The sequence below is a fragment of the Podarcis muralis genome, chromosome 12 (assembly GCF_964188315.1).
Source record: "Podarcis muralis chromosome 12, rPodMur119.hap1.1, whole genome shotgun sequence".
NCBI classification, from domain to species: domain Eukaryota; kingdom Metazoa; phylum Chordata; class Lepidosauria; order Squamata; family Lacertidae; genus Podarcis; species Podarcis muralis.
Window position 1 is genome coordinate 25,615,519 of NC_135666.1, and position 22,149 is coordinate 25,637,667.

Here is a 22,149-nt window from a genome sequence, read left to right on the forward strand (position 1 = left end):
TGGTTTTCTGAGGGACTTCTGCTTCTCTTTACAGCTGTGCCTGCAAACATTGCAGACCTCCGGAATTTAGAAGTACTCAACTTTTTCAACAATCAGATCGAGGAGCTGCCAATTCAGATTAGCAGCCTTCAGAAGCTGAAGCACTTGAACCTGGGGTGCGTATCCGTCCTGATCAGTTGCTTGGGTGCGCCATAAGACAGACAGGCATGGGCCAAATGTGGCCCTCCAGGGCTTTCAACCCAGCCCTTCCCCCAGGCTCCATCTCTCAGTGGCCCTTCTTCACTTCTCCGGTGGGTTTGCCTGGCTAGAATGAGTTCTTGAACTCTTTTGATGCCTCTTGGTTGCCTGGATTTAGGGGAGAGGGAGACACATACCGTATGTTTCTGTGTATAAGACGCCCCCTATTTTTAGGTACTCCAACTTAAGAAAATGGGAGGGGGGAGTTTTTCCAGAGTTGTTGAGCTTTTTTTATGGGGGGGTTCCTGAAACTCACTCACCAAAAGAACCCACCAGAAGCCACCAATCGTCCACCCAATTGTTGCAGCAACGGGGGATGGCCAAAAATTGCTCACCCCAAAAAGCCGCCTATCATATGTCCACTCACCGGCAGAAGCCGCCATTTGCCACAGCGAAAGCAAATCAACACCAACCCTTTTCACAGCCACCAGTGACACAAACAATAGCCGCTGACAGTCTCTGGCTAGCTAAATCAACCAGTCGCGTGTCACCAATATGCACTGACTGTGTATAAGACATTTTTTAACTTAATTTTTAAAGGGAAAAACCCTCGTCTTATACACGGAAAAGTATGGTATTTGTACAGAAACTAGCCAGTTGTACAAAGGCAAAATTCTCAGAATGGTTTACCAGTCAACCTCTTTTCCCAGGGAACTGTTTATTGAGCCTTCATCCTGATTTGTTTGCAGAGATATTAAATGACACTGGTTATTTAAGCAGCATTCATTCTGATTTGTTTGCTGGGAGGTGAGATGGTGTTGCACTAAAGAAAGCGTTGCCCTACACTTTCCAGTGCACTTCTCCATCACTTCCTTTATTGAAAAAAGGCAAATGTTTTGGAGAAGCAGATCTGTTGCACAAGATCTTCCAATCAACTGTAATTGCGCAACCTGAATTTCCCAGTATGTGATTGAATCCCACCCAAAATAGCAACAGTCTGGAAACACCCTTTCTCTTTTTAAAGGACATTTCCTTAGCCATTGTGAGTTTTTAATGTGGCTGTTTTTGTTTCTTTGTGTTATTGGTGGGTTTTTCCTTTTTTATGGGCTTTTAGATTATGTTATTGTTGGTGTCTCACCTTATGCAGCATCCAAAGCAAATGTATAAGAGAGAATGTGGTCAGTAAAGTCTAAAATGGCTTAACAGAGAGAAACAAGCGATACAGGCAACTCCTCATTTATGCGGGAGTTACGTTCCAAGGCAATGCACGTTTAAGTGAAATTGCGTATATTGGGAATGCCGCTGAAAAAGCCTGCAAGCACCCTCCCAACCTCCTTGCTCAAACTCCAACTCTCAACAGGCCTCAAAGGTCGGTGCAAGAGCTCCTGGGATTGCACTTGCAAAGGCTTGTGGGATTGCTCGGCGCTGTTTCTGCAGCATTTTTGCGCTCTTTTGTGGCTGCTTTTGCCCCTTTTTATGCCACTTCTGGGTTTGCAGTGATTCGCGTGTGTGCAGTCATGTGTTCCTTGGACACATGTAAATGAGCAGTTGCCTGCGTATACTAAATAAAATAACACGTTTGCTTTCATATCCCAAATAATACCTTACACCTCCTTCTCTTAACATTAGGATGAACAGGCTTAACTCCTTGCCACGAGGATTTGGCTCCTTGCCAGCTCTGGAGGTTCTTGATTTGACTTACAATAACTTAAACGAAAATTCGCTTCCCGGAAACTTCTTCTATCTAAGTAAGAAACCATTTTAAATTATTTTTTTAAAAAATGTGTTAAATCATCCTGAAAAGTTGATTTGCTTTCTGCAGGTAAAATTTATTTGAGGGAGGTTGAACTCTAAAAAAAAGAATATTAGAGATATATGCTTCCTTCTATGAACCGCCTTGAATATTTCTGCATAGCTTGGCAATCTGTACCTTTTGATCTACAGTCACCTGATCTCGGTGGGAGTAAGTGGACGGCTAGGAGTGTTGTATGAGCTACCGCCTTGGTCATATTTTCTTGAATTTTATTCCATTTCATACTGAGCTAAAATGCAGCACCCGCCTGGGACAGTTAAGAAGGTCACCAAGCGAGAGAAGAAATGCAAGCCACCACGTTATAATCTGTTTTCCATGAACAATTATTTATCAGCCCTGGGTTCAGTGTGCAGCGCCTTTGGCAAATATAGGGCTTTGTGGCTGCTGATGCCTGCCCTAGACCAGCTAGGCCAGTTAATTCTCCACCACCACCTTTCTCCCTGGCAAGATGCCTGCAGCAAATAAGTGAGCCATCCTTTCTTTTTAATCCAGGGGTAGCCCTCCAGATGTTGTTGGGCTCCAACTCCCATCAGACCCAGCCAACACGGTCAAAAGTCAGGGTTGATGGGAGTTGTAGTTGAACAGCTTCTGGACGGCAACCTGTTGTCTGTCCCTGTTTTAATCCCTCTCATGAGACTCTAACATGGTGCCACACTAGAACAGAGGTTGGCAGAGGTGCCAACATGAATAAAATATTGGGGGGCAGGCAAGCCCCAAGCTGCATAATCGATCACATGATGCAGCTCACACACCATTGGAATGGCAATACTCATCAACTTTAGGGGGACCAGTCCCCTCAGCCCCTAGAAGTTTGCTCCTATGGAGTAGGCAACCTCTGGCCTCCTGGGCCAAATTTGACCCACCGGGCCATTTCTCCTAAACCACAGTCACCTTCTCCACATCATATGTGACACCAGCTGTGGGGCAGGTAGAGGCACATCTAGATTGGCAGAAAGCAAGATTAAACATCGGCATCAGCTGCTGTGCAGGGAGCTCACCCCACACCCACCCACGCTCCATGGGGCCAGCTACCTCCCACCCATTAACGTTAGCCCACAGTGGGGAAATAAAGATTTGGCCCATCAGGTCGAAAAGGTTCCCCACCCCTGACACTAGACCTATTGACATTAATGGCCTCTGTGGCGTACATGTTTGATCTACAACTGAGTAGTCTGAGCGATGCAATTTTGGTCCAGCTTTGGAAGTTGTGTCTCCATCAGAATCATCTTTCCATGGTGAAATGGCTGGTTTTCCTTCTGTGTTGGGATGGGTGTGGTGTGTTCTAAGCCATCTGGGAGCCATGAAAAGGTAATTAACTAAAATGAAACCAATTTATCCTTTTACCCCCATCCCCATTTTCCCCAAATTTGCTATCATTTCTTGAAAGGAATAAAGCAGGAATAGCCAAAGTTCACTGGTCCAGGTATCTGCTTTCTATGTAGAAGGTCCCAGGTACAATCCTCTGCTTCTCTCGGTAGGACTGGGAAATGATTCTCTGCCTGAAAACCAGGAAAGTAGCTTCGAATCAATATAGGCAGTCCTGAGCTTGGAGGACCCAATGGTTTATGCTGGTATAAATCAGCTTCTGAGGTTCCAGATCTGTACAAAATAAATTCTTGTATTTGCTGTATTTGTACTCCAGCCTGATCTAAAATGACTTCTCAGCTATTCTCTGCAGACATCTAAGAGAGGCAGAGGGTGAAGCCTGTCGGGAGCTTTTGAGGGCGGGTTGTAGATGCAAATTTCGATAATGACTAGGAATCGGAAGTTAATAAGCTGTGATGGCTTCTGTCCTGGCAGACTCCTATTGAAACGGTGTGCCGTGGCCTGCCAGAGCCTAATGTTATAGGAATTGTTAATTGTGTCAGTCCTTTTGGATATAGATGTTTTCCTGAGCGGACCCAACAGTACAATAAGCCAGTAAATCTAAGTTTGACCTGCTTGTTATTATAGTGAGCCTTGGGTATGTCAAAGGCTTTTCACCAAGTCAGGGTTATTAATCAAAGCTGACACTTTTTTATTGATCAGGCCTCAAATGGTTTGGGTTGTATGCCACCCTGTTTATATATTGCTGTTTAATTTGCAGCCACCCTGCGTGCACTCTATCTAAGTGACAACGATTTTGAAATCCTGCCACCAGATATTGGAAAGCTCACAAAGTTGCAGATAGTAAGTAATTTATCTAAATTCTTGGAAAAAAATCAATTCGCTTTTGCGGCCCTTGTAAGAGTAGAATCAAGTCAATTTGCAGGGGAGCGGTGGGGGCTTTGAAGAAACCGGCCTCCTATTCTTGGCGTTGCCTATTGTTAATCAGCAGACACTTGTAACTGAATTGGAGGAATTGAATGTTTAGGGTGGGGTGAAGTGTCAGAAAGAAAGAAAGCAAGAAAGAAAGAAAGGACTTTGCAGTATAAAATATTTATTTATGGCTGATTTTGACATAAACATCTGCTTCCTTTCAACTGAGAATTGTTCTGACAACACTGTGTGCCTGTCCGTGTCTCTCCCACTCAAGCACCCTCTCTCTCTTTTCCTTAAAGCTTAGCCTAAGGGATAATGACCTGATATCCCTCCCTAAAGAAATTGGTGAACTCACTCAGCTTAAAGAACTTCATATCCAGGGCAACCGCCTTACAGTGCTGCCTCCTGAGCTAGGTAAGACTTGGGCATTGCTGCTGTAAGGATGCCTGAAAGCCTACTTGGACCAAACTTGGCCATCAGCATCTTTAAAACATGTTCATTGCTGTTTCTGTGCTTTCCCCCAGCCCCTGCTAAGCACAAACTAGCAAGCCCAGCTAATACTTAAAGAACATTTCTGAGCATGGGAGGCAAAGATTCCTGCCACAACTAAACTTAATATTGTCACACCTGGCAATAGTGTCATTTGGTATTGTATTTAATGTGTTATATATAAAGCAACATGTCAACATCATTTGTATGTTTGTTTACAGTATGGCTTTTTCAAACTGTTAATTCAGCATAGAATTGTACAGTTGGTAGGGACCTCGGCGGTCATTGAATCCAACCTCTTTGCAATTCAGGAATCTCCCACACAGGGTCCCCCATCCAATTTGAAACCATACAGGACCCTGCTTAGCTTAGCAAATGTGCTCACAGTTTTATTGATGCACCACTAGGAGAACTAATGATAGTCTACATCATTTTGTGCTATACTCTAGGGCTGTGAATGAGTTACTCTCAGCATATGAAACCAAAGGGAAATGCTATAAGTCTTAAAACTTGGGGGGGGGGTTCCAGAAAAATAGGAATAACTGGGCCCACCCCTCCCAGTTTTTCTATTCTCCCCTCTCCCAACCTTTACATCTCTAGTTCCTTGGGTGTCTGTCTTTGACACTGCTCCTCAAAATGCAGTTCATGAGATTGTGGTAAGCAGCACTATCCATAGATAAAATTTTAGTAGGTGTTGTCTTTTCCCCCTGAATTTAAAATGTTATGTGCTGCACTGTAAGACACATCATGATTCACCTCAACAACAGAGTTGCAACCAGTCACATAAAGTGACAGGGAACACTAAATTTCTTGACATATATACTCTTGATTTCTCAACGACTGGAGTTGCATTTTAGAAGGTAGAGGAGGGGGAAAGCCAAAACAAAGCAGCAGATTTAATTGCAATATCAGATTACTAATGAGTTGTTGAACGAGCATTCTATGTATTTTGTATTGTTCAGCTTTTTATATTTCCTTTTTCTGTCTTGTGAATTGACTTCAAGCTGCTCCCCCCTTTTGTATAGAGGGACTGACAAATGTAATAAGCAGTAGTGGTAATTAATAATACCCCTGGCCCTAGCTCATTCTGGGAGGGGAAATGGCAGTATTTTTAGGGGTCAAAAAAAAAAAAAGCTTGAATGTTTTCTGAGGGAAAAAAATGTCTCCTGAGAGACATTTCAGCTCAGCTGTACCAAAGTAGTCATGGTTTATTTGGTGGAGGGGGTTGCTTGCATGCTTGTTTCTACACAAATAAATTTTGAACTGAGCAGAATTCACTGTGAACTCCTCCTCCTCCTCCTCAGTCCCCCTTGGAGCAGAGGCTTCCTGCTCTTGTGCAGCTTCCAGTCACTCCAGAAGGGCTTACAAAAGAATACTTCCCCAGTGGATTGGGTCCTGAGGCCAAGTCATCTTTCTCTTTTGGAAGCAAATCACGTGGCCTCAAAGTAATAAAAATGTAATCCTGAAAGTGTAGAGCAAAGCTGAAGAAAATCGTGGCAGGCGTGCTTTTACATATAACCTAACTGTACGTTCTGTTCAGAGGGTTTATCCCTTACTTAGCCTTTAATAAAGTTGGATTCGGAGGTATTTATATCCAAATAAGAAAATAAAATTAATTTCTTTCTTCAGAGTATCAGAAAGAGAGTGTGTCCTCTGAGCGGAAATAGAAAAGGACACTTAAACTTTAGCCTTGGTTTCACTTACTGATTTGCAGTATTGTTATCTTGCTCGTCAATGACAGGTTCTCTTGATGGTGTACAATTTATTCTTGCAAAAAAATTAAAATCCAAAATGAATGTAAAATCAAACGCAGGTTAAAGCATTGTGCCCAGGGTCTAAAAAGTGCTATAACGCAAAAAGCTTGGGGAAGGAAGAAAGCCTTTCACCTAATGCAGGAAAGACCACAATGTGGGTGCCAAGTGGGCCTCCTTGAGGAGGGTATTCCACAGCCACTATGCCATGACTGAAAAGGCCTCTCCTTAACAGCCATTCACCCCACACAGGCACCTGGAGAAGGGCCTCAGAAAATGATCTTGGGATCAATGCAGGTATATGAGATTACCCTTCAGATAACGGCTGCGAAAGAAATCTATGATAATGCTTGAGGATCTTTTAAGGACAGTGGCATGGAATGGAAGGTGTACAACAGAAAGAGGGGAGAGTATGTAGATAAAATCTGATGAGAGAACAGCATGGCCGGATTCAAATAAACCTTTTGTGCATGCAGCCTGGAAATATTTAATTAAGCACAGTTCCTGATTTTTGTCTGATCTGAAAAACTCTGGTTTCCTGGAATATAAAACCTTCAAACCACGTGTTATGAGTTTAAAATAGTGTGTCTCCAGAATGCCCAGGACAGTCCCTTAACTCAGGGTCTTCCTGGCAAGATGCTAATGCCCTGAGGGGATAGAGTCCTGTATCGCCATTTTTGGATCAGCATTCCACAGTCACAGTGTCAAAACAATTTCCTAACTTCCTTGAGCTGCTTAGTTGAAGTTTACAACTCAGTTTAGCCAGCAGCCTAACACTCGGCCTTCGTTCTTCAGGCTCTCATACATGAAACACAAACCCCCTGAGTAAGGTTTCATTCTTTCTTATTTCCCAATTCAGCATACTTTTTGTTGAAGTTCTGTTAGTCCATCTGCTTCTTCTCTCGGTCTGCTCTCCCCTCTCCCTTTCCACTCTTCCACTCTCCTAATATCTGCTTTGTTTTAGCTTTTGGTCCCACTATCAGGTAGGAGCAAAGGGGAAAGGCTTGCTTGCATCCCTGCTTACTAAGCTGAGGAGTTTGAATTTGCTCAGTAAAACTTACTCAAGGGCCAAGTCAAGTCTCCACTGACGTTATCCTTACCGCTAAAGAAAAAGGGACAGACAGGTGGAGACGGAATAAAAAGCACTTCCTGCTGAGTAATGATGCTTTTAGTTAAACCCTGTTACCCTTTTAATTACTTAAACATATGTTCCAAATAGTGCAAATCTCTCTTGAAGTAAGATGAGATACTCAGTTTTTTCCTTGGTGAATCAGAGGGTCATTGCAGAGTCATTCATTTCCAGTGACTTTGGCATGTAAATTTGAGTTTTGCAGGATGTAAATTCTAACACATTGCTGACCTCTATCTCTTATTCTTCTGACTCCAGTGTTAATTAGTTAATGCTAGAATGAGCATTTCCTCCCGGCAGATTTCCTCATGGTTTTCAAGCATTTTCTACAATTATGAGATTGATTTGAAGTCATTTTGGAGGTGAATGTTGCTTAACGAAGGTCTCCACTTACTCAGCTTTTGAGATCCAGCAATGAAAACATTTGTTCGAGAAAGTATTTAATGTACTTTTGTGTGTGTGGAGCTAAACATTCCTTTCCAAAACTCATCTAGACTTCCTTGTGGCCAGGCCACGAGATGCTTGTGCTTTTCCTTCTTCCTTCTCTGCATCCAGATGGGGTCATCTGAATTTTCCTTGCATTGGCCAACCCACATTTGAAAGCTTTACAGTAATAGGCATCTATTCGACATTTGCCCACAACAAGCATTTCGGATGGCCTCAAACCATGTTTACGCTTTGTTCAGGGAGCAAAGGTATCCAAATACAATGCTGCCAAGGTCCTAAAACAGCCCCACACTTCGTGCAGGACCTACATTGTTCTGCCATACCTCTATCAATGTAATAGTCAGTTTCATGTTGGGATGGTATCTAGGGATGATTATGTATCCTGAGAAAGATGCATATTTCATTCAGTTAAATAACTTCCTCTCCTTCCATTCCTACTTCTGGGGTGGGGGGGTGGGGGGAGTGACTCAATATTTTGGTGCCTGAGGAAGAAAATCTAAAGGGTGTCCCTCATCCCCATGATAAGATAGGCTGAAGTTAGGGAACTAGCATTTAGCTGCCCTTTCTTGGCACTGCCTCATTTGCCCATAATGGCAAGGCTAGAAGCCCTACCCTTCTCCACAAAAGCTGGTCCCCAACCTCCTAGTGCATGATTCTCCCCCCCCCCCCCAAAAAAATGTGTCCAATTTAAATGATTTTATTTTAGTACTTGGTAACTCTGTTGGAAATATTATGCTTGAGGGGTGAGAAAGCCAAAGTTAAATCTATGTGTGATTTAGTCCTGGCAGTAAGCCTCTCAACCATTTCAAGATTGGAGCGTTCTGCTCTGCCCTCCTCTGAATGAGATTTTTGGATCCGACTACCTACACTCTGAGCATTGTGCCAGATTTTTGCAATTCGCATGAGTGGCGGCGGGCTGATCGTTCCCTTCTCCCGATGGCAAGGCTTGCAGAATTATAAGCATAAGTGAGTGCTTACGGTCGGGGGCTTTAGAGACAAGTGCCTGTAGGTGTTGTGGTTTTTCTTCTTCCAGGTAATAACATGGCAAATCCAATTTGCAATTGCCGAATAAGCCTCGAAGTAAAATATGATCTTCATAGCAGCATTGGTCAGGGGGTTACTGCTAATCACAGCACCGGCTTGCTTCCACGGCAGCCTCTGCCTTTAAAACGGCACGTTGAACTGTGCGAATCTGTTGTTTGAGCTCGCCAGCATAGATTTAGACACCCCGGCCTCTCGCTTATTAGGTTCCTCTTTGTCACAGTGCTTAATCCTACTGCCTGATCCTTGTTAGAACAGGAGCGCGGCTGAGGCCTCTAATAAAGGAGGCGGGGTGCGAGGCTCCAAGCCAGGCGCACTCAAGCATGAAGTGCTTAGGGCAATTGCTGCCTGGCTGGCAGAGGGGTGGCGTGCTGGTGCCTGCATGTTATTACGCGAGAGGAGAACAGGCCTTCAGACAGTTGACAGAAGAGGAATGACAAATGGTTCAGAGGGCCCATCTGAGACGAGCGTCCCTCTTTCTCCTTTGCACGTGCACCAAGGTCATTAGGCTCACCCATTTTCTCCTCCTGGGCTACATTAAGGGTCATGTGGTGCAGTGGTTAAGTGGTTAAGAGCAGTAGACTCGTAATCTGGTGGACCGGGTTCGATTCCCCGCTCCTCCACATTCAGCTGCTGGGTGACCTTGAGCTAGTCACACTTCTTTGAAGTCTCTCAGCCTCACTCACCTCACAGAGTGTTTGTTGTAGGGGAGGAAGGGAAAGGAGAATGCTAGCTGCTTTGAGACTCCTTCAGGTAGTGATAAAGCGGGATATCAAATCCAAACTCTTCTTCTTCTTCATGTGCTGCACCGAGCATGGAAAATGCACACTGTATGACCAGAGCGAACCACAGCGACTTGGGGGGGGGGCACCTGCTCTCAAGCAGCCCATCCCTCTAGTGCTGCTTAGCTCAGCCACCACGCACTTCCCCGTATAATGCCTGAACTTCATGTATTGCTGCCACTTGTCGATCCAGCACTAGGGAAGTGAGGTTGTTCTGATAGCTTTGCCAGTATGCAATACAAGGGGGCAACAGAGGCCCAGCCCCCCCTTCTCTCTACATACTATCCACAGCCCTTACTTACCTTATAAAATCTCACATATGGCACGATTCCGCAGAACCTAGACTCGTCTCTCAGCCATGCCCAAATTCACATTAGCTGGGAAAGAGCTTTGTGACATTTTTGCTCACAACAATAGTTCAACCTGGCATTTTAAAGACTCAGAGCTTTATTTGATAGGGGTTTTTTGTTTTGTTTTTTGCTAATTACTTTTGTTTCCCCGCAATAAGTCTGCAACATAGGGCAGGTAACCAAGCCCCACAGGCAGCTCCCCAAGCCTCCCTTCCAGGCCATACACACCCCTCCCCAGACCGCAACCCTCACAGCCATGCTGTGTGCCTTTTGCCTAGCTGGAATGTGCTTTTGAACTTGCTGGTCTGGGTGGAAGAGGAAGAGAGGGTTGTGTGTAGAAGCTTCTTGACCAGAATGAAGTCTACCGTACAATGTTCAGAGTCGCATCTGGATGCTTTTCCCTACTTTTGCCTCTGGCCCCTCCCACCAAAGGAAGGTTGTCCATGACCACTGGTCCTGTTAGCTAGGGATGATGGGAGTTGTAGTCCCAAAGCATCTGGAGGGCCGAGTTTGCCTATGCCTGCTCCTAGGCATAAAAACAAAGATCCCAGCCAATCTAGGTGGGGCTTGAAGTCACGGCTGAGCTGATTGGAGATCATTGGGAGCTCCTGAGTGGAAACAATCCCAGTAGGGCTTGCATCTGGCACCAGATTTAAAAGGAACAACCTGGAGTGCATTTTAAGGTGCCTGGCTGTTCCTTTGCAGCTGTGTCTTTACACACACATGACCTGTGGGCGTGGCTCAAGGAAAATGGCCTCACAGGCCAAATTAAAACTCCTTCTGCATCTGATTAGGTCCATGGGCTGGAGTTTCCCAACACTTATGGATGCAGGATAATATGGAGTAAGCCCCACTGGTGTCAACTCAGTAGGATGTACTTCTGAGTTAAGAGAAATTGGATTTGATTGCACAAATAGAGTCTTATTCAGACTTTCTCGGAAAGAAGTTGACTTCAACTCATTAGGACTCTTTGCTTACAGGTAAATATGTTTAGAATCACACTGCACCTTGGTTGAGTCTCTCGCTCGTGGTTCTTTAAATGCTGGAGTTATTTAAATTATCCAAGAAGAGTAAATGCCTGTTCAATCCTTTCAGGTAACTTGGATTTGACCGGTCAAAAGCAAGTCTTCAAAGCAGAGAACAATCCCTGGGTCACCCCTATTGCGGATCAGTTCCAGCTGGGCATTTCTCATGTGTTTGAATATATTCGGTCAGAGACGTACAAATAGTGAGTATTGTGCTTCCGTTTGTCTTCAATAGCTTTTCTCTTTCTCTTTCTCTTTCTTTTTAATGGAGTTGTGGCACAAAGTCCCTGTGATCTTATCAGGGTCAGTTACCTTAATGACTCAACCCACCTGAACCAAAAGTGAAGATGGAGGTGCTCCTATTAAGCCCTTCTTCCCCAGAATGAATAGCATCAGGGACTATGCCACACTTTATCGCCACTGCCCAGTCCTTACCATTTGCCTGCACCTTGGCGTGTGTGTTGGAATGCGCAGCTGAGGCACATAAAGGGGAGGATTCTGGGGGAGCATCTGTTCCTGTTCACAAAGCTGGTGGCCTGGAGTGCCTAGAGAGCACCTATGCTGCGTCTTAGCTCAGATGAAAGTGTCTTACGGTACTTTATTTATTTACATTAAGGTACCTAATTGTATGCTGCTTTCTCGGGTGGACTTCACAAAGCAATTTCAGTAATATATATTTTTTTTAAATGACATCAATAAAAGTTATATAATAAAACAGGAAAGACAAAAGAAACTCTTGGTCACTGAAGGAACTGCTGCTGCTTCTCTCCTCCCTTCAGGGCAAGGCAGTTCCTCAGAAGTGCTTCTGGTGGCAGCAGGAGGGGGCTGCTTAGGTAGGGCAAAACCACTAAGCTAGGTTGCTGTTGCTTACTTGACGGGGATGTTGGCAATGTGGTGCTTTCCAGACGCCGTTGGACTACAGCTCCCATCATCCTTGACCATTACCTGGAGCTGATGGGAGTTGTATTCCAACAACATTTGGAGGTCCTTACATAGGCTGCTCCCTGTCATAGACTGGTGGTTATCTGCCCAGACGCCACAAAAGTACGAGGTGCATCTCAGCTTTGCAACAGCTCTGGGGTCGGAAGCGCCATGGCCAAGAAGGTTTTATGCAGAGGGAATTATAGGTGCATAAATTATTGAGCCGAGCTTCCACCTTCTGGCTTATGATGCATTTTCAATAAGGTCTTCAGTGCTGAATGAATTACCCACCCATGGATTAGAGGATATATGTCAAATTGCAACTGCCATATGTTAGGAGTTATGATGAAACCATAACGAAATGCCTGGCTACACTGAAAGAGATGGGAATCCAGTAATTTTTCAGCAGCGCAATCATTTTATCAGACAGAAGGATGTAATTACACATAGAGTGTGATAGATCCTTAGGTGGGCAAATGTCTTGGATGGGGTGTAGGTTTGAAAGATGGTCTTGCAAGCCATTCTTGTTCCTGCTGAAGTTCCCTGCTTACAACCAGTGGCAGCATCTGGAGGGGAAGGGCAGGTTGGAATGTTTCTTTCTGTCTGAGTGAGAAGGCAGCTTTTAATATCAACACTGTACCTGTGGTGCCTCGCAAGACGAAATTAATTCGTTCCGCGAGTTTTGTCGTCTTGCGATTTTTTTCGTCTTGCGAACCATGGTGTCGGGAAAGTTTTGGAAAAGCTTCAAAAATCACCAAAGTCTTTAAAAACCTCAAAAAAAGGCTACCACACCGCGTTCTATGAGTTGCTCCTCGAAGTCAAGTCGCAACTGTATTAACGGTGTTAAGAAAAAGGAAACAAACTTGCAAGACGTTTCCGTCTTGCGAAGCAAGACCATAGGGAAAATCGTCTTGCGAAGCAGCTCAAAAAACAAAAACCCCTTTCGTCTAGCGAGTTTTTTGTCTTGCAAGGCATTCGTCTTGCGAGGTACCACTGTACACAAATACCTGGTTATCTTGCTTGCTCTAATAAAGGTGTGCACAGGAGGGGCAATACAACAAATTTATTTTTGGCTGCACACTATACCTTTAAAGTACATTCAAGGCACATTCTTTCCCTGGCATTCTGGCATGCCACATTCTGTAGTTCACCCCTCACAGAGTTACAATTCCCAGCAACCCATAGCAAACTTCAGTGCCCAGAATTCTTTGAGCAGTAGGGAGAAACGTGCTTCAAACATGTTTTAAAGGTTTAGTGCACACTCAACATTTGTTAATTAACAACATGCATCTGATAAAGTGGCCATATGCTCAAGAATTGAAATTGATTGCCGTAAAAAAAGTTTTTTTCTTTTTAAGCCTACCTACACACTGATACATTTATTTTGACCATAGTATTCTGGTAGTGTCCTAGCAGTGCCTGCGTACCAACATGTTGTTGACTTTGCAAGGTAGTCCCATGAAGTATTTCTTTTGTTCGGCAGCCTAACAAAGGTGCGCTATGCATTATGCTAGCAGCTACTGACAGGATTGTCAGCAAAGGGAAGCAGCTGCCTTGGGTGGAAGCTATTCAGGAGTGAATAGAGCTCTGTGTGCCATTTGTCCAAGCTGGCATTCCTTAAGTGAGCTTGCTCCTCTCGGGTGCAGTGACACCTTCCAGCAGGACTCAGTTGCTGGTATGGCTGGCTCTTGTGCATGCAATTGGGGGTGGGGCATCATCTTGTCCTTCACCCCAGGCAGCAAAATCTCCTGCGTACCAAAGTCCCATGGTGTGGAAAATTCTACCCCATGATAACCACCCATACAGTAAGCAGGTTTTTAATAAAGTGAGGAGAAACCTCACTGCACACATACCTGTTCAGGAATCCTGGGAAGCTAGGGTGTGGTAAAACTGCCCTCCCCAACTGGCAAGGTATTCGGTACTGTCAAATTACAGTGTGGTTCTGTGCCCATCGTGGCAAGTTATTACTTCGTAAATCGTTACCTGTATCCACCTTTTCTTCCATGTTGCTCCAAGGAGGTACTTGGGATTCTTTGCATGTTTACAGATGTGCAAGCAACAGAACTCCCAAGAGGAGGCATGTACCTTTTGCACCTTCTGTAAACACAAAAGGAAGCTGGACCAGTTGAGCAGAAATTGATATGCAGTCTCCAGGGTGACTATGGATGTCATGCCAATTGAACCACCCCAGGTATGGGCAAAGGTGGCGTCAGTTACTGAGGCCCAGTTACCTTGCTAGCTTCACTCAACAAGCATATCACAGTCCTTCGGAGAGACCACACCCTATCCTTGCTACTGCCATTTATCTGGGAAGGTGACTGCATAAAGATGGCTTTCTCAAATAAGTAGAAACCTGGCTTTCCAGCAGTCAAAATGGTTTGCACATAAGAAGTTGCATTATACCAGGTCAGACCTTTGGTCCAGTTAGCTCAGTGTTGACTACATTGAATGTTAGAGGCTCTCCAGCCTTCCATATAGGGATCTCTCCTAGCCCTCCCTGGAGATGCTCAGGATTGAACCTAGGGCTTTACCACGGAGAGCTTCCCAAAATTATAGCTCTCTTTGTTATCTTTGTGGGGGGTGTTCCTTTATGCATGTTAAACAGTTTGTTTCCCTACAGAGAAGCATCAAAGCATATAAAGCATAACGACAGCAACTTTATCTAAAAGGCAATATCTACATGGGGGGGGGAGTGGTTGTGCCCCTAGTCAACTTTTCAAAGTGACCTTTTTTGTTATGTGTATCCTCTGAGGATCTTGTACGTCTAGAATAGTGACAAAGACATGATGGATAGTATGATTTATTGGCTATAATATACTCTGCAACTACACACGGGCACAAATGTTTAGAACAAAACAGCAAATGAAACTCCTATGAAGAATTGCAGTCTGGAAATATCATACAGAATTAGTGTAACATAATTAGTGACTTGATGATGTGGTTAAACCACAATGAGCGAAGAGGGGTGGGCTTCGCTGATAGCACTTAGAAACAGGCGGCAGTTTTCCAAGTATATTCGAAGCATTAATCATGTCCTTCAGATCATTTCTCCATAGTTCATTCTTTTTTCTAAAAAGCAAATTGTTTTAGTGTTCTCATTTGTGATACTTTTTTTTTTAAGTTGCTACCTGATGATTTCATCTCAGCTAAAGTATTTCCTTTACTTAAATATTTGGCAGAGGGTTGTTTTTTTTAAACAGCTGTTACGCCAAATGGATTCGTCTTAACACTTGCTTTGAAATGTGCTGTTTGTATGACCTTGTCATCTGATTTCAGCAGGATTCTTAGAAAATACTTCCAATTTATTACCATTCTAGAATTAACTTCCTCTCCCCATGGGAACTATCAAATGGAGTTAAAAGATCCCTTGACATGATACCTTGTGAATCAGAGTAAATCTCAATCTATATGTTTACATTCAGGAAGTTATCGTGGCAGCAACCCAAGAGTGTAGGACACTGTTAGGCGCCGAGTCTCACATATTCTCATTCTAGCATATATGTTTGCTAGAAATAGCTGTGTTTCTGGGACTCAGTGCTATAAGAACATTTTTAAATGCTCTACTCGTGTAGGTCTGCTAGATTATATGGGTTATAACCATATTAGCACTGTGTGTTCCTGGGAGCCAACAGCCCTGCTGCCAATACTTACCTGTGCAATCCAACAATACTAATAGAATAGCTATAATACAATGGAAACTTCAGAATGGGTCTTTATAACGGATAGGCACCTCTGCTTCCATTATAATCCTAAACATTATTGCCGCTCAGGTCTCAAGTCCATAACAAAGCTTCAGCCCTAGTGTACTGTCAGTAATGAGGATCACAATTCTGATTTAGAATAAGTTCCCAAAGTTTGCCTTAGATTTATCCTTTAACTATGTTTGCACTGGTTTCTCAAGAGCTTAACTCAAGCAAGAAAAGTGTAACTATTTGGAGTATAAATAAAATGAGCACTCAGTCAGTTCTTGTAGGATTTGTATTCATTGGAACGTATTGAGTACTTGTTTAACTCCTTTGTTTAAAAAACAATTAAAGGCTTCCTTCATAAGAAAAACTCACACAAGACTGCATATAGTAACAGATTAAAATGCAACTTCCAGCAATAATGAAACACACACATATATGCATACACACACAATCAAAATACAGACTTCTGTAATATCCACATTATATTCAGTTATCAGTTCCTTGGTGCAGTGTTTTCCAACCTGGTGCCCTACAGATGTTGCTGGACTGCAGCTGCCCTCAGCCCCAGCCAGACAGCCATTGGTGAAGGCTGTCTTAGTGGTAATATACTATGGGAAATTCTTGGTGAATTCAAATGAATAAGGAAAAAGTATTGTGTGGCCAGAAGCAAACTAAGGCAGAAGAGTTATTGGTGTAAAATACAAAACCTTAGAGCAGGGGTGGGGTGGTTAGAGCATCCTGGGGACCGCCCCCCCCCTTGGTGGGCCATTTTGACAGGTGAGTGGACTCTGCCCACCTGCCAGTCACCTGATGTCACAATGGCATCAAGCGAGCCATTCTTCATTTCTAGCGCAGCAGACTACACTAGATAGGAAAATCCAAGCCCGGCCAAGCAGATCAGCTGATCCTTATGAACTTCAAGGTCTGCTTTCTGCAAGGGTTGGTTGTGCTAAAAAGTGCCCTGTGGGGAACTGCATAGTGTAGCCAGTTCTAGCTGGCTTGCTCTTGCCACCAGTCAGCTGATTGGCAGTGGCAACAAGCAAGCCCATCTTTCCAGTGCACATTTGAAGGCTCCCAGTTGTGCATTGGCAGCTGTGTCTCCACCTGCCCCTCATCTGGCATGACAATATGATGCTGCATGTGGGGCAACTGGGTGTGGTGGTTTTTTGGGGGGCGGGGAGGCTGCATGGGCCAAAATGTGATGCACACCAGGCCAAATTGGGTCTACATCCTTGCTTTGGAGACCAATCACATTCCTCTGATGTTTAGTAAGAGCAACGCTAAGTATGGAGGAAAAGTCTTAACCCTTTATAACTTCAAAAAGGTTTTGGCTGTTCATTCCAGTTAGGTTATTTACAACTAGGCAGGATGAGTTACTATGTACGTTGCTGTTTTTTATTTGGGACATAAATTAAAAAGCAGCATTTTTATAATAAAACAGAACGGGTTGCGGTTTCTATTCTCAACACAGTAATATCTTGTTTTATTACATGCTGGTATTTTATGGAGCTCCAGTTTCTTATTTCAAGCTGATATTGTTTAAGGCTTTTGTGTTATCCTTGGCTGTTTTTTACTCTGCTGTTGAGGGCTATCGGGTAGCTGTAGAACTGGCTTTTGCTTTATGGAGAGATTTTATCAAGTTTTTTATCCAGCAAAAAGCTTAAGTGGAAATGATTTCAGTGTAATTTGGACAAGTCACAGTTCAGCGTGGTCCTTATTTTTTATTTTAGGCAATGTATTCCCATTTCAGGGTACTTTTTAAGGTCAAAGGCACAGCGCTGAGAAATAACAGTGGCAGCAATGTTACCCTGAAATTCAGCTGTTTTTTCTTTGGCTTCTGCAACAAAATATTACTTTGGGGAACAGGGAAGCCAGATGGATATCTTTGCAGGAATGTCACCGTGCATGTAACACTGGTTCCTCATAAGATCTAGAAACTTGTTATGTAAAGTGAAAGCAGAAAATCTCAGAACACTGAATTCTGATTGTGCATGGATATTTTAACGATTGTGGATCTGCTTCACATAATTCTAGAGTTTCTTCAGCCCCAGGCTGAACTCTTTAATTATCTGCAAGTGCTTTTGTGCATGCATTATTTTTATTATAATGATCATTATTATCTTGCTCTTTTCACCCTCCTTCTGCTACATTTAGAGGCTCACTCCAGGAATTCTGCTGGATTTTAGGAACAGCTTGTTGGGCAGCAATGTAGGAGGCAGAAAGGGATCTTGAATAAGCAGAGCTCTCCATGTAACCCGTTGGATTGCAAGCACATGCTGTAATTTATCTTCGGCAAAGAAACTTGACATGATTCGGTTTTCGGCAGAGAACTTCATGGTCTAAAAATAACCCTCTCCCCAACCCCCACCACCAACCCTGACTTGATTTCTAACTAACTTCTGAATGTCGTTTTCATTACAGCGTTTCCTTACAATCCTAGAACGGGATTAAGCTTAATGTTGGTTTTAAGCAGGGGGAAGGTATGCAAAGCTTAACAGTGATGAGCATGAATAGAAACTGGATTGAACGAACGGATGCAAAATAATATTGCCAAATGAACCTCTTGTGTTTTATGGATGATCTAATACATGTTTGGCAGTAATTTCGCCCTTAACACATGAATTCCTGACAGTTTCAATTCCTCAGACTTACTAATCAATGGAGTCTGCTCCAGAGCAATTTTATGGGACTTACCTAGTCATCAAAAATTTATTATCAGATAAATCAAAGAAACAAGTAGCATCTTAATAGAGGAACAAAGTGGTCTGTAAAGGATCGTTTAGGACTGTGTTTCAGGCAGTCATATATTGTATTTACTGTTGCCATTGGAGGCTTTATTTATACATTCTTGAAAATGTTCACAGTAGCAAAACAAGTTTGTTTGGCAAGTTTTGTGAAATCCAATCCAGTGTGCAGGCAAAGAGTCCAATGGCACTTGAAGTTCCTAGAGGTGTCAGGTGGGAATATTCTGTGTGGCCAGTAGCTCCCAAACCTTTTCACCCCACAGACCTCTTAAAAAATTGCTGCAGGTATGGGTGGGTGGCTTAATGGTTTTTCTGACTGTTGTAGCAATTCTAACACGCTGTGCTAGGTGCTGTATGATTTTTAATTGTATTCTTATTGCTTCTTTTATTTCATACATACTATATTTTATTGTATTACAGTTAGAATGTATGCAAGCTGCAATCCAATAAAAAAACAACATAGGAAATTTTTAAAAAGCAATGTATATACAATTAGAAATCAATATGCATTTTTAGTACGATGGATTCTTCTGTGATCAGCCCCAGATCTGTGGACACAGCATGAACCATGTGAATGAAGCTTGCGGACCACAGTTTGGGAACCTCTGATCTAGGCAGCCAATTACTCAGCGCTGAACTGCGTGCAAGGAAAGTCCTACTTACATAAAGCCCCATTTGTGTATTTTGAGTTCCACCAAGCTTTTCATCCTAGTAGTCTACCTCTTAGAGATGGATCTTGCTAAATTGGTATCTGAATCAGGGCAGAAAAATTTCAGAAGTTTCCCCACCCCATCCTTTATTTTTCCATTGAAGCTTATTTGTTTCCTAATTTTATTATTAACAGTGAATTGCAAGCTTGGCATTTTCAAAGTTTTTAGCTTTGTTTACTAAATACAAGTAAAATAAGCATGCTGAATCACACCACTCTCTAGGGCATCAGAACATTTTCTGATGCAAACTGAAAATCAGGAGATTTAGCAGGAATCTTTTCCTCTAGCCCAATGTGAGCTGAATTGCCCTGTTGGTATGTGGTGGGGTAAAGGTTTAATAAATACAAACTGTGGAGAGGCGGGTTTGGTACAGCTACAGTGTTGGCTTTGGATTCAGATGCCGCTCAGGCAGAAAGCTTTGCCATGTGGAATTGTTAGGATAAAACTGTAAAATAAAAGAACTAGTGACGGTGCCTCACACTGTAACTGAGGGCTTGCAGTGGCAGTTTCAAAAGTACCCCACCAACCAGCCTATTCTGAGCTGAGTGTGCTGCTCCTGAAGTTTAGCCCCAGCTTGTACAGTGGTACCTCAGGTTACATACGCTTCAGGTTACAGACTCCGCTAACCCAGAAATACTACCTCGGGTTAAGAACTTTGCTTCAGGATGAGAACAGAAATCGTGCTCTGGCAGCGTGGCAGCAGCAGGAGGCCCCATCAGCTAAAGTCGTGCTTTAGGTTAAGAACAGTTTCAGGTTAAGCACAGACCTCCAGAACGAATTAAGTACTAACCCGAGGTACCACTGTAATGACTACATCCTGGTGCCAGCAGTATTCATGCCAGCCAGCACTCCCTACTACCAGTCCTCCATCAAACATAACTTTGTGTAAAGGGGGAGCATGCAGCACCAGCAGCAGAGGTCTGTTTTTTTCAAAGGTCAAAACAGAGCATTCATGGCTACTAGGGAGCCTGGGCAAATGGCCTTCCCAAGGCCTCCTAGCACAATGGATTGAGCAAGAGTCATTGGGAACTCCCATTTCCCAGGCTTCCTGGGAGCAATGGAAATACTTCACAGGCATCCAGACCGTCCAAATGGGGCTTCTACTGTGACCGCAACCCCTGCATTGATGCTTCCAGAACTTCCTGCCACCTCTCTCTCCAGTGGGTACACTTCCCACAGTGAAATCGTTGGCAAGCATATTTCCTGCGCTTAGACAACCAGACACTGGAGCATAAGGTTCTTGTCTGGTATTTCCCCTGGCATGTTGATTTCCTATGAGGAGGGAGTCCATGTTTGTTTGTTGTTTGGAACAGCCTTCAATTACTGGAGCAATAGTATATTCCAGAAACCATCTTAATCTCTCCTCTTCTATTTGCGATAACAAAGCCATCAAAATGCTTAAGAATTTTGTGGGGTTTTATATTTTCATGGTTGTTCCACATTCAGAAATGGTAGGAAGTGCCCCTGGGGTGGGGAGAGGAGGGGGCTTTGTGGCCCGATGGTTATTATTGCTGCACATTTCGTAATGTTGAGACTTCCTGGATCACTATTTAGCTCGAACCCATTCTATGTGTACTGCAGAGGCCAGGCCTGGAATGTGAATACTCGCTGGTTTTCCTGTTCAGTCGGTATTCATACAGCTATTTATTTAGACTTCTTCATTGTCCTGGTGGTTCTTTTCTCTTGCTATACCTCCTGAGCAATCCAGTAATTCCCTTCCATTTTACTCTGTCCTGGGAATAAGTGGGAATTGAGATATCAATAGGCAATGCATTTTGGCATTATAGAATACAACAGAGTTTTTTTTTAAAAAAAACCACACGCATAAATGGGTATTACAAATAAATCTGTAACATGTATAAATAAATAGATATTCATGGATAAAATATAGTGGTAATCAAAATGAATCATAGAGCTAATGCAAAATGCAGATATTGAAGAGCAAAAGTTTTCTTTATATTCATAGACATGATTATTTAATTCTGGGAATTGGAATGTTATGGGCAAGAATGTAGCGCAGGTTTACCACTGACTAGCTATTTTATGTGACAGAATATCATCTTTGCATATTTATTAAAAATATTCATAACTGGCTACTGCCTAGATGAACTGCTCAGTTCATGTTTCTTGATCCAATATATTATCCTGGCCACTTTATCATTGTAATGGAAATCGTGTAAATTTTCAGCTGATTCCTGAGTGGGGGTTGGGGAGGAATCCCAGTGGCATTATCAGTGTCTCGTAGAACATTTGCCAGCTCCCATTTCTAGAAGGAGGAGAAACAAAATAAGTTGTCTGAATGACTTTGGAGCAAATAGGTGCAGCCTTTTTCCAAAAACAAAAAAAATACATAGGTGGGAGGATTTTAATTAAGAAATAATACGCAGTTGGGAAGCTTAAACTACAAGGAGTGACAGAAGCCCTGTGCAGATGTTAATGACATGCAGTGCATACGTTTGTAGATAAAGGAGTGAGTTGATGTTCTTCGTCTGCGTCCCCACCCCCTGATAATTCCCCCCCTTTTTTACTAAACATGTTCTGTGTGCGGTTGTGTAGGAAGTCCACCATGAGATCACCTGCTCAGAAGCAGAGACATTGCAGAATTGGGGTACCTAATTTTGCAGGTATCCCAATTGCACAGAGCTCTTACTTGCTAGCAGGTACTGCAGTCTGGTCCCCACCAACCTGTGCTCCTTTGGGAGGGAAGGTGGAATATAAATTTAACAAAGAAATAATAATAAAATAAGGAACTTCCGTCTTCACTCAGTTAGCCCTCGCCTACCTGTCTCCTTTCTCACAACCAGGCCAGGGAGCAGCATTGCCTGTCAGCTTCTTCCCCC

General features: G+C 43.3%; 1 protein-coding gene across 2 annotated transcripts in view; it reads left to right on the forward strand.

The window, feature by feature from the left end:
* Window positions 1–22,149, forward strand: part of RSU1 (Ras suppressor protein 1) — a 69,272-nt gene that overhangs the window by 21,308 nt on the left and 25,815 nt on the right. The window contains exons 4-8 of one of the 2 annotated variants that reach the window (XM_028750490.2): window positions 35–155; window positions 1,807–1,925; window positions 4,077–4,159; window positions 4,531–4,645; window positions 11,316–11,448. In XM_028750490.2, coding sequence (XP_028606323.1) covers window positions 35–155; window positions 1,807–1,925; window positions 4,077–4,159; window positions 4,531–4,645; window positions 11,316–11,448 — 571 coding nt within the window. The remainder of the gene's footprint in view (window positions 1–34; window positions 156–1,806; window positions 1,926–4,076; window positions 4,160–4,530; window positions 4,646–11,315; window positions 11,449–22,149) is intronic. The other variant, XM_028750492.2, reaches the window with a different exon arrangement.